The 13,320-nt window shown below is 37.8% G+C and overlaps 1 protein-coding gene across 3 annotated transcripts in view; it reads left to right on the forward strand.

Moving 5' to 3' along the window:
• The first annotated feature begins 2,445 nt into the window (after window positions 1–2,445).
• Window positions 2,446–13,320, forward strand: part of C20H12orf50 (chromosome 20 C12orf50 homolog) — a 31,342-nt gene continuing 20,467 nt past the window's right edge. For 2 of the 3 annotated variants that reach the window (XM_036170202.1, XM_036170203.1), the window contains exons 1-4: window positions 2,446–2,506; window positions 4,590–4,709; window positions 5,027–5,147; window positions 12,629–12,787. In XM_036170202.1, the coding sequence (XP_036026095.1) occupies window positions 4,698–4,709; window positions 5,027–5,147; window positions 12,629–12,787 (292 nt within the window). In that variant the 5' untranslated portion in view covers window positions 2,446–2,506; window positions 4,590–4,697. The remainder of the gene's footprint in view (window positions 2,507–4,589; window positions 4,710–5,026; window positions 5,148–12,628; window positions 12,788–13,320) is intronic. The other variant, XM_036170201.1, reaches the window with a different exon arrangement.

Here is a 13,320-nt window from a genome sequence, read left to right on the forward strand (position 1 = left end):
CATAGGGAGATTTTTGACTTTATTATCTTAGGTAATTGGAAAAGCCAATTTTTATTTCTATAATTCTTTTTTATCATCCCAATTTATATTTCTCTAATTGCTTTATCAACACATATCCAACTGCCCAGCAATTTACTTTCTTAAGCACTTAGAAAAAAATTAACCTTATTTCCCTTGGAAGTATCTATATATCAGAGGACTCTCAAAAGAATGAAGTATCCCTAAAAACAAGTTCACAGTTTTATGTTTGATGCATTTAGAATCACGGGAGGAAGGAAGGAAGAAGTTGGCCCTTTTACAATCTTTCTCTTCTGGCTTGTAATTTTTTTTTTTTTCCATAGGTGAACATACACAATTTTACACAAAAGAAAGAAAGTAAGAGGCTGGGAATGGGGAGAGACTACCCACATGGTTCTGGCTCTGTGGTATTGAAACTGGAAACTCCTTAGCCTTTTAAAATCAAGAGTTGGTAACTTTTTTGACACTCTAGATAAATCCTAAGCAACAGCTTGTCCCTTGAGTCTCAGACAAACAAATGACCTTTCCAGCTCTCAACTGTCACTTCCCAAACTGCCACAGAATATTCTAGATCCAACATTCTGCCATGTGTTAAAAAAAAGTAATCTTCCAAAAACATTCCACTTGCTTTAAGCCTCTCTCTCAAAGGACCAGCAGCAATATTTTGATTCCTTCAATGTCGGTCAAGGCTTCTGACAGAAACAGAAGAGTCCATACCAGGAGACCATCCCAGGATCAGGTTACAGTTGTAAACTGTGTCCCTGCTCAGAAGGATGGCAGCCATCAGCTTCCCCCAGTTCAGATACAGAGCTGGTTGTGGGGCCCCTGGCCACTGATCTTAAAGTGGTACTACAGGATAACTGAGAGATGTTTCTTCTCTGATGCGTTAGAAACCTGGCACACACCAAAAAAGAAACTCCGCCTGAGTCTGTCTTGGCCTGCACAATCCAGGATTTCTGGATCTGTTTTTGAAGACAAAATTTCCTATCACTTCTCATTACAAGGAGAAAAAGAAAAGAAAAGAAGAAAGGAAAAGAAAAGAAAAGAAAAAAGAAAAGTGAAAAGTAAAACTAAATGATAGGAAAAGGAAAGAACTAAAAAAGGAAAGTCGAAGGTTCTGAGTATTCCAAGGACTAACAGAAGGTACCCATCCAATGTGTTACACAATGAAAGAATTGTTTTTTAATCCCTTTGTGATTTAGACCCGATTTTGCTATGTCTAGTGGATTGTAGGCTACTCATCAGCAATCAAGGTAAAAGCATTTTTCAACCTTTCCCTGTGAAATCACTTAATTCCGCAGTAATAGTGTTTGATAGCAGTCTTGGAAAGCCATCTAGTGAAACTTCACACTCAATCATGGATTCATCTGGAAGAGGTGCACGCTTGAAGACTTCTTAGAGGAATTTCTCTGACCAGCCTGTGACTTAAGATGAGCACCTTGCTGTTCAAGAGATAGAGAGAAGGGCAAACCCAAAGACGAGGCTTATGTTTATATATTAATCAATAATTTCAAGGGTTTTGCCAAACCTTTGTCCCTTCTTTTACTTCTAACACAACCTCGCTTCTTTTATTTTACACTTATAAGCAAATGAACCTTTGCTAAATTAAGTTTAGTTCTAGATTATTACTCTAGGCCATCCACTCAAAAAATTCAAGGCAATTTGCCCTATTTTACTTCAATGAAAATCTGTGTTGTCTTGATCATTTGAGATTTCAGTTAAAAGTCTGCAGTAATTTAAAAACATACTTCAGTCCAGTATGCTCAATTAGCACCACTCAACTTCTAAGTGACCTATGGTGAATATTCTTCCTTTCTGCTAGATTTTTATTCTTATAGGGAGGATGCTTGGATGGAGACTAAAAACTGCTCATTGAAATGTCTCCCTTTGGGAATCAGAGGGCTTCACCTTGTTTTCAACAAATCTCCAAGTTTTCAAGCATGCTGGAACCCTTTGCTATCAGATGAAGCTAATTCCCTTTTTATGATGGATGAAAATGGAACCAAGTCACTGGATAAATAGGTACTCCTTTTTATTTTCATGTACATTTATCACTGTTACAGTCTGGCTATGATTTTTCCTAAGTCGGTGTATATAGCACCAGGTATATATTTAAATAATTGTATATGTTTTCTTGGAATATAGATAGTATATTTATCTTGGTTCCATTTCCAAATCACATATACAAATACCTTTTTTCCTCATGAAATACTTACCAATTTTAATTTTGAAAATATGAATTTGTGTTTCTTCTTTAACCATACACTGAAAAATAAAATACAGTGTTAAATTTACATATAATGTTTTAGTATACTTGATATATAATGGGTAAGGAAGATATTCCTGTAGGTGAAGTAGCCTACAGTTGCATATGAGGTCATTTATGATGAGCAAACAATGGATTATGTAACAATGAGGAAAATTCTGGAAGTTTGAGTTTGTGTGATTACTAGTAACCACTTTCAACATTTCTGCAAAGCTAGAGAAGGTATCTTCTAATTTAAATTTATTTAAGAATTAGCTATTGTGTAATATACTGTCAACCGGAGGTCAGTTTTAAAGGAATACTACTGATAGCCTGAAAGACTGTGGAAAAGAAAGAACAATTTCCCCCTTACACACTGATAGTTCTTATATTTGTGATCCTGCAATCTGTACATATTTATAAAACACAGTCATTGGATTAGCAGCAAGAGATTGAAAATGGCAGAAGTTGGGAATGACTGCTATTTCTTTGTTAATTCCACATGCATAAAGGTAAATATTGTACTACTTACAGTGCACATGCTTAAGTTTTTTAGTAGAATGAAGGAAGAAACAGCAATAAAAAGATAACTTAATTCTGAAGTAAAAACCTATGTATTTTTGATATCTTGAATTTATGTGGGGAAATCTGGGTTAATTTTAAATTATGATATATTTAAAACTATTCTCTGTATACAATCAGTTTCATGCCAGTTTTCATAAAACATTTTTTGCATATATTAAGTCTTCTTTAGACATCAAATTCCTAATTCTGTATACTATATAATGATATGTATAATACAGCACATTATTTTGTTGTATATGACTTCAGTCATACATTATTAAATAGTTGAATTCAGGTTACTATCAATAATGTAGTATCTGTTTCCATTTGAAATTAGTTAAAACAGTTATTGCATTTTTCCTGTCAAAAGTCTGAGTAACAGCAAGTATTTAACTATATAAAGAGAGATAGAATGTAGTTGATAAACAAATTAACCACAGTTATAATATTAAATGGGAAACTGATTTGAGATTAATGGATATTTTAAAAATGGATAAATGTAGAAACTCATTTGTTGCTCATGTTCCAAATGCACTTAAGAAAGATAGATGTTCTGTCTGGTTAAGCATCTTTCGGCTCTGCTAGAAACCTGGAGTCTAACTCTTTGGTCACAAGAATTCAACCCCCTTTTGTCATGTCACTTTTCAAAGACTTCGTGGATGACAGACTTTTTGTTCCAGATTGTCAGAATTTTGTCTCTTTCTCTGTTTACCCCCAAGTGACTGATGAAGAATACCTTCTAAGGAAATGTCTAGAGAGAATTTAGAAACCATTATACCTTACCTCACATTGTTTCTCCAATATACTATGAGAGGTTTTTTGTTTTTGTTTTATTTTAAGAGAAAAATGAGTTAATTATAAACATGTAGCTGTCGACAAGTGATGGAGCTGTGGTGTTAATACCAGTTTGCCTGAATGCAAACTCACTGCTCATTCTCCTGTGCTTTCAGAATACAAACTCCATCTTTGAAGGGAAAAGAAAGTGAATAGAGAGGTAGAAAGAAGACATAGAGTATGTGTCAAAAAAGAAAGGAATGCAATAAAATTGTTATTGTTCATTATTCCCCTGTCTATGAGACAGTGGCCTACAGTTTTTCCAACTGTGAATATATGCACAAAAGAATGTTGAATTAAAAAATAAAGCAATAGCAGACCATTGACATAATCCATATCTAGTTTGGTTGTTATATAAAATACCTGTGTAAATAAATATATTTAGTCAACTGTTTGTACATCAAGAACATAAAACATGTGTGTTATGTGTGATGTGGAAATTACTGCAGTTTTTACAATATCACACAGTTGAGATTCTGCTTACTTTCTTAATCTCAACACAGTTTGCAGCATCTCCACAGACTGCTAGTCTTAGTGGTCGGTAGAGACTGTCTTCAATGTGACTAGTGCCCGGTAGATACTTGCCAAGCTTTCTTCAGAAAGAGAAAGAAAACCCTCCTTGTTGTATTGCAGTCCAGGGAGTCTCTGCCCTCACACCTATGGGCTCACTGGATGCAAAGGGCATCATTTTGAGAGTAACTTGTGGCGAGTTAACTTGTGGTGTGTTGTACTGTTTGATCATCACCTTTTCTTATCACTTTCTCACTCTAAAGGGATGGATTTGTGACAATTTAGTCATTATAATCCTGTATTGATAGTGCATGTTTTCATGATTCCAATAGCATAGACTCCTTCATTAATTGGTTAACATTTTGCTCTTAAATGCTAACATTGATATACTGTGTCTTCTGCACTGTTTATCTCTTAGGGTTCTCAGTGCCGATTTCGACACTGTGAAGAAGCCCTTGGCAGTGACACTGTGTGCTCATTATGGAGAGAGAGAAAATGTTTAGACCCTCTTTGCAGATTTAGACACATGGAAATGCAGGTAAAATGATTGATCATTTTCACTAAAACACTCTTATCTTCATCATTGCAATAAACTTTTATAACAAAATAGGGAAGAAATTATTGTTCCTCCCCAACAATTTAAGTGTTTTTCACTTTGTTCAAACTAAACTTGTACAAAATAAAGGAACATTTTATCTTTTAAATAGAAAAGCTTAGAGGTGGCAAAATATAGGAAACACAGATGATTCTAAGTCAGCCATTAAAGCTATCCTTTTCTCGTTGCACTGTGTTCTGACAGCCTGCATTTATTGTGAGTACCTAAACATTGTATTTTCTCCCACTTCCTTTCCGTAGCAAAACTGCAGCATTTCATGCTTCTGGGAAACCCAACCTCTTGGTTGTGTGAAGATCAGCTGTATCTTTTACCACAGCAAACCCCGAAATATCAATGGATTATTTTTGCCACCAAGTAGCAGTGAGTATATCTGTAATAACTGTACCCCCAGTATTATTAGAGTTTGGTCTTGGTGTCGAAGTCTAGGGAGCAAACAACCAGGCGAGAAGTGCAGGAATCTCTCATAGATGGAAAGAGCCAAGACATACTCTGGGTTAGTGTCACTGTCTGCAGTGATTCAAAAATGTTTCTTTGTGGTGAGGCTTGACGTAGATTCTTCATAGAACACAGAGGACCTCATATTTAAGGGAACCTTGTTGGAGAAATTGGTGATCTCAAGGTCTTCCCTGATGCTGTAGCAACCTTATTCTGCTATGGTCACCATATGTCTCTAGTGGAATGGTCCTAGATAAGAGCAGAATATGGTATTAGTCCTTTGGGAATGAAAAGATTAGTTTCCTATAACCTCAATAAGAGAATAACTAAAACTTTAGCCCCTTTATTACATACTTGGGGAAACTTTTGACCTCATAAAGCACATCACATATGCAATACTTTTATTATTGTTTCTCTTCCTCACTAGAATGTAAGCATCTGGAGGCTGGGGAACATAATTCATTTCTTTGCCATTGCTTTGCAATGTCTGGACTAAAAAAAAAAAAAAAAAAAAAATGTGTGTGGTAAATTAGTTGCTTAGACAAATGGGTGGGTGAGAAGAGATACAAACTTGCTGGGTTGAAAGTGGTGAAGCCACCTAACTGGATTAACTTGGCTTCGTTAGTTTACAACGGTGTGATTTTTATCCAGGGCAAAACATTCCCATGGCATTATTTTTATCTGGTAGTTTAATCCCAGGGATTTCACTAGCTCTTTCAAGACCAGCGGGACACAAAGACTCCCTCCTCTCAGAGCAGAGCTGGATGGGATGCCTGTGTAAATGACTACCTTTCATCTTCCTGCTGCTAAACTAAGCTCTGATGTCAGCGCTGTAGTGTTGTTTTGTGGGTTGTTCTTGTATGTTGTAAATAGAACTAGCCTTTCTGGAAGTACCGACTTTTCCAACAGGGGTTAGGGCTCAGCTGCACTGGCTCTAACCCTTCCCCCTAAACATTCTAGCTCATCATGAGATGTGTAGACAAATAATGCCCAGTTTCCTTAAATCTCCTTGACTCTTTGGAAGACAGGAGAGAGTTCCTTATACTTGCTACACTATTTATCCAGCACAGACTCATCGTGTACACTTGGATCTTGAATAGAACTTCTATTTTGAATAGAATTAATTTCATTCTGGCTTTTTTTTTTTTATGTCAATCAATGTAAGAGACTCTCAACTGGTCATTTACACTCATTCTTCTCCAGCTTTCCTTTGTCAACACAATTCTGTCTTCTCTGAATGTTCCTCTCATCTCTCACACTTCTATGTAAGGAGTCTTCCCTCGAGGACTCTAGTTCTCCTGTGGCACTCTTCACTGTTGGCTGACAACCCCATCTCCCACCCCAACTCCCTCTCTTCCAAATCTCAGGTACCACCAGCTCCAAGGGTGAAATGAGAGATTTTCTTGGTCCTTGCTGCCAATGTCAGACTGTTTCTGACACTTCTTTCTAATACTGTCCAGCATGAGTCTGGTGTTAAGTATTTTTATTAGTTTGTTCCTTAGTGTTGTGTCATTGTCTTCTGGTTCTATGTTCATCTACCTCCTTTCACCCTGTTTTCAACCATACACAACTTGTATGATTGTTACTATATTAGTACCACTCTATTAATTCTTGGTATTTTCAATAGGAAAATATGTGCTCTATCATCACCCTAGCCTCTCTATGCTTCTAACTCCTCAATCACTCCTTAATTACTTACTCTTCTTATGTGTCTCCCTGGCAACCAATGTTTTTCACACACTTCCCAGTCTGTTACCATTCACTAACTGCAGTAAACTCTTCTCATAGCCATGGTATTGGTACATGACTCCCCACTTATTTCGTGTCTGTATCTGTTAACTTGCTCATGGTTAAAGAAAACACATGACCACGCTGATGAAATTTAATTTCGTGGCCATAGACATCAAATGAGTCCATACTACCAACTTCAGCCATGCTCTATATTGGTCCTCAGGTACATCTCTATTCTTCTAGAATATAGTTTTGTATTGTCTTCCGTCTCATTCATCTTCCAACGTCTCCTCACCCCAGATGGTGACCTTAATATTTTACTGAAGAACTTAAGGAATGAGTAGGGAATTTCTACACCTTTCCATCTACCCACCTAACTACCATCTATATTGGTCTCTTCTTCACACTTACCATAATGAACTACCATTCTCTATCTAGTCTTCCCACTTGGTAACTAAATGACCAATTCTTCCTGTGACTTCTACATAGCCATTTTTAATTACCCAGCCATTCCTTTCATCATATGAACACACATTTATCTTTTTATTAACTACATAGTATTTCTTCACAATCCGTTCTCTCACAAGTAGCTACTACTCCATGTTGTTTTTTTCTTCCCCACTGCAGTGGCTCTTAAAGTATTTGTCTATTCTTGCTGTAAATATTTTCCTCCCTCCCTTTCTCCCTCTCTGTCTTTCTTTCTTTTTTAGTAATCGGGTTTTTTTTTTGGCGCTTCTACCTACTGTGTGCAGATTATAAAATACACTAGTCAAATCCAAGTCCTTATGTCACCTGAGCTATTAGAAGAAGTGGACACATTGGGACATCTCCTTATCCTTTCACATAATTTCTTAGCAGCTTGCCGACCTCAATAGTATCTTCATTCTGTGCCCTCTGTGACTTGCCCTTGCCAGTTACACCTCATGGGTGGTATCCAAGTAAGTTGTTGAGTCTCCTTTTCTTTTTTCCTGTCTGTTGTCTTGTAATATCATCCAGTCTTATTTTTATTTTTAACGTGTGTTATCACTCGTTAGTTATACATAGCAATAGGTTTGTTTATATTGTCACATTCGCACTTAATGGGTCTTGATCATAGCCACCCTTCTTTACTACCTTGTCATCTCTCATCACTTTGGTCCCTCTTTCCTTTTCCCCACTAGTAATTATTAGGTTTGTTTATTTATTTGTGCCCAGCCTGTGTCTTTGTGGGTGTCTATACATGTGTGTGTGTGTTCAAGTGCACCTATCTGTGTATACAAATACAGCCCAGAAGAGGATGTCAGATACCATAGAGCTAGAGTTCTAGACCATCGCAGGACTCCAGCTTGTCACTTGGGTGCTAGGATCTGAACTCCAGTCCTCAGGGCTGTGCAGGACATGGTCTTAACCACTGAACTATTTCTCCAGTCTCAGCTTTGTGGTTCCAATGATTCACACATCATTAACTCTGTTTACACATCACTCCACATCAAGATTTTTCCCTCCCACACACACCATTAGACGTCTGAATTCAACTTCTTACTTTATCTCGTGATTTGCATGACTAACAGTTATTTCACATTTAACATGTTTAAGAGATCATGATTTTAGCCGTACTTTCTCAAAACAGCTCCATCCATTGCTGGTTCTGATTCATCTTGACTGTAAGCCCAGCTTTGCACTGGCTTAGGTCATTTGAATCATCCCCAAAATTTCTGTCATATCCTGCATCTTATCCATACAGAGACATAATTCTACCACCTGGATATATCAGAGTCAGACTTCATCATCATCTATACAATCGCCACATGGATCAAGCCGCCATGATGGCCTTATAGCTGTATTGTTACAGCAGCTCCTGGTTTCCCCCTGCTTTCTCTCTTTATGTCTGTTCAAAGCCCTGTACCTACAGTCTTTTGATCAAGCAGGTTTTGTCCTCTACTCAAAATCCCCCAGTGTCTTTTCATCTAATTCAGAGAGGTCAGAGTCCTAACCAGAGCTTGAATTCGGAAAGTTATTTGATGACTCTGCTAGCTCCCTTGAACTCCAACACTTCTCATTTTGCTCCAACTGTTATGTTTCCCTACTTGTCTTTCCTGGAGCATGTTAGCATATTCCTGTTTTCAGAGCTTTGTATGAAGTACCCTTTCCTAAATATCTTTGCGGCAAGCAACTTTATTTCTTCAAAGCTTTGCTCAAATATTGTTTTTAATGAGGTCTCTGCTTAGTGCCATAATTGAAATATAGCCTCCTGTCCTACCTCCTTCATATACACTTCCAATTTTCCTTGCCCTCCTTTATTTCCTGTTTGCCACACCCCATTAATTTCTCAGATGCAGTCTAATTTGTTTGCTCTGTGCATTGCTTATTGCTTAATGCTTCCTTGTAGAATAAAATCTCCATGAGACCAGGGATCTTTGGTTTGTTCACTTGCCAATGCCATACACTTAACAAAGGAACATTGTATTACCTCTTATAAATTCTAAGCTGGGAAATCTTAGATATTAGTTAATCATGTTGAGCTGAAAACTCATTCATGTTAAGTTTTCCTCTGCTCGGACACAGTTCTGTACTCTAGAAAGAAGATTCAATTTCTAGGAAGTAGACAGACTGTTGTTGTCTGTTTTGTTTTGCTGTTACAAAGTGCCAGAGACTGAGTAGTGTATAAAGAAAAGAGGTTGATCTGGCTTATGATTCTAGTGGATGGAAGGTCCAAACAACACAGTACCGATGTCCTGTGAGGGTCTCCCAGCTACATCACAATATAGTAGAGAAGTAAAAGGAAATGTACATGTGTAAATAGCACAAGGGGAGATTCCTGCCTCATGTTAAAACAGTCCACTCATGAGAACTCCATGAATCTCAGAAAACCTGACCCTTATCAGAGAGAGAACCTTTATCCATTCATGAGAGTGGCAGATCTTCCCTCCAACTGGCCTCACCTCTTCAAAGTTCCACTCACTTATGATACCACACTGGGGTTCAATATTCTGGCATATCAGACATACAAAAATATACAAAACTATCAAGTGCTTAAAAAACATGTATTGAGCTGGGCGGTGGTGACGCACGCCTGTAATCTCACCACTCGGGAGGCAGAGGCAGGTGGATCTCTGTGAGTTCGAGGCCAGCCTGGTCTACAGAGCTAGTCCAGGACAGGCTCCAAAGCTACAGAGAAACCTTGTCTCGAAAAACCAAAACAACAACAACAACAAAAAAAAACATGTATTGAGCTACCATATTACCTATTCATTTTGGAAATATTAAATACTATAGAAGATATAAATTGATCCCTAGCAGACCTGATAGTTCCATAATATTTGTAGTGACACCTGTCTACCAAATGCTATGTCAATCAGAACTTGAATGGTAAATCTTTTTCTTTTTTAACCTTAAATCCTTACGTGGTCATGTAGTACATTTATGGAAAAGCATCTGCATTCCTGTGTTTCACTAAGTGCATATTACTACTTACAAATTCAAGGTGGAAATATAAATTATGAAAAGACACAGCCAATAAAGCACCAGTTAGTACAGAACATTACATAATCTGTAGGTTATGATGTCCCTCAAGTCGAGAGAAGATAAAAGTTAGATATTAGAAAAGACAATCAGTGAAATGTCTTTTGGGATTCCACTTGTTGAATTGAGACCCACCAGTCAGCACATGTAAAGTAGGTGAGATGGAGCCACAGAGTATTATCTAAATCACCAGCTGTACTCTTCCAGGATGAGGTGCTTCCCAAGACAATTTCCCATTAGTTGATTGGACCCTATAGATCATATATTGGTGAAATTATTAAGGCTACTCCACGTAGTTAAAAGGGAGGTTTATTTTGTGGGGTAACTTACAAATGAAGGGGTAGGTTGCAGGGTCTGGCAAAGGTATAGCGCAGTCTGGTGGTGTTCTCTGGAGAACTCTGCTCGGTCTACCTCCAGCATCCAGGGTCCCAGAACCAAGAGCTTGACCTACTCTCGATCCTCGGTCTTCCACTTCCTCCTCCGCCCTGCCTTGTGGGCGTGACCATTACCGAAGCCTCAATGAGGGTTGGAACTTCCAGGCCAATGCTGGGATGGCTATCCACTACAATCATATCTATGCTCTAAGTGAAATGATCAATTATGCCTTCTTCATGGTTCTCTTCATAGGGCTGTGGGGCTTATATCAAACTGCCCATTAAGCTGGGCATAGTAGCACACACCTATAATCAATCTGTCATAAGCTTAAAATGCATCTGCATTTTACTTTATTGCATTACTCCCGACCTACCAGAGCACCAGGATTTAACCAGAGCACCCTGATTTAGCACCATAGCACACTCTAGACAGAGTCCTGTACTTCTTGACTATGTTGTTGACTCAGATCTGTGCTCACTGTCACTGCCCAGTATCAAAGGGATTATCCCGGGAATGTTGTCATCCTGAGACAACATCAAAATCCAGAGCTTGATGCCTGTCATTTCACAGCACTGTAAATGTAATCCACCCTAAACCAGGGACCAAGTATGGAATACCACTCAAAACATGTGAACTCCTCATCCAGTTCATCACAGTGAGAAAGTATAGAAAATGACATATTTCCCTTTAGTTACAGACAAAATGTTGATAATTACTATATTGGTATAATAATCTTTTGGAAAATAAGGGAAACATTTTAATGTACAACTAATTACGAAGATAATGGTTTAAAGGGACAGGGATATATTACAGTTGGTAGAGTTCTTGCTTAGCATATACAAAGACCTGGGTTTAAACCCCAGCCCCACATAAACCATATGTAGTGGTACCCAACTGTAACCCCAGTTTCAGGGGAGTAAAAGCAGGACAATCAATCAAAGCCAGGTTGGCTGTAAATGAATGTGAGTTTGAGGCCAAGACTGGATATAAGAAGTCCTGTTTCTTTTCTTAAAATGGTATTTTAAAATTCTATTTATTTCTTTTATTTGTGTAAGTTTTTGTTTTTGTCTGAATGTATATTCCTAGTGCCTGCAGAGGCCATAAGTGGGTGTTGGATCCCTTAGGACTGGAGTTACAGACAATAACTGCCATGTGGGTGCTAGGAATTAAACGATAGGTCTTCTATAAGAGCAGTCAGTGCTCTTACCTGCTGAGCCATCTCTCCAGCCTCCTCCTCCTCTTCTTCTTAAGATTTTGTTTTCTTTTAAATATAAAATTTTGATAATTTTTAAGACTTTCATGTAATATATTTTGATAATACTCACCACCCACTTCCGCTAACTCCTCTTAGATCCACCTCCCATCTTTCCACCTACTTTTGTTTTGTTTGGTTTTAACCCATCATGACCAATTCCTACTATCCATATATTCATGGGTCAGTGGCAATCCACTGACTGTGATCAACCTACCAAGGGTGACACTAATAAAGAAAAATAATTTTTCTTTCTTCGAAAATCATTAACTTTCAAATTCCTCAGTTAGGGAAGGGACCTTGGGGACCCCTACCACTCCATACTGGGATGTTGACTGGCTTGATTTTGAGCAGGTTGCTCAGGCAACCACAGCTACCATGATCTCATGAGTGTAACAGTTCTATCACATCCAGAAGAGAAACCATTTCTGGTTTTTTTTTTTTTTTTTTAAGAAATAAAAAATAATAACAACAAAAAGAATGGTTGGTCACTGAATGTATTAGGAATAGTGGTTGAACCAACTAAAGCATTGTGTTTTCTCTGTAGACACCACCTTACAGAAAGAAAGTCAGGAAGGAAATCCACCCCCAAGCCAGAGTCAGGAACCTCTGAAACCCATGGAGAATGTATCAAGACCTATCCATAATCCATTAGTTTTAAAAACTAACTTTGAAGAAGAGGAGGAGGAAGAAGAGGAACAAAATGGTTAGTACCCCTTTTCTTGGATTACAATACACATGTAAAAACCCACAGTATTTTCTACACACTCATAAACAATTAGAGACTTAAGATGCAACATACATACCAGATTTTGTTGAGAAAATACTAATATTATTAAAGAAATAGATTTTATTTTTTAATGTGTTGTCTATTTATGCTTATGCTTCTTTGGACTAAGAGGTTTTGTCGTATGATGGCTGGGAGACATATATCATGTTTAAGTAAGTGTTTAAGTAAGAGATACAGATAGCCTCATAAGAGACAACCGCTGTAACACAGATGTACAGATCTATGTCTCATCACATTTACTCCTTTGAGTTTTAAGGATCCAGGGAGTAGCTTGGAATTTAAAGTACTGTCACCTACAGCATCCCTGATATTCTGTAGAGAGGTGCAGACAGAATTAGGGCCCATGTGTTCTGCATCATGGTCCTTCCCCTTTTTTTCCCATATCATCACGGCACAGTGGAGCCATTCAGATGAATTCCAGATGGACACCAGAAAACACAAATTTGCTT

This window comes from Onychomys torridus, chromosome 20 (assembly GCF_903995425.1).
Source record: "Onychomys torridus chromosome 20, mOncTor1.1, whole genome shotgun sequence".
Taxonomy (NCBI): Eukaryota; Metazoa; Chordata; class Mammalia; order Rodentia; family Cricetidae; genus Onychomys; species Onychomys torridus.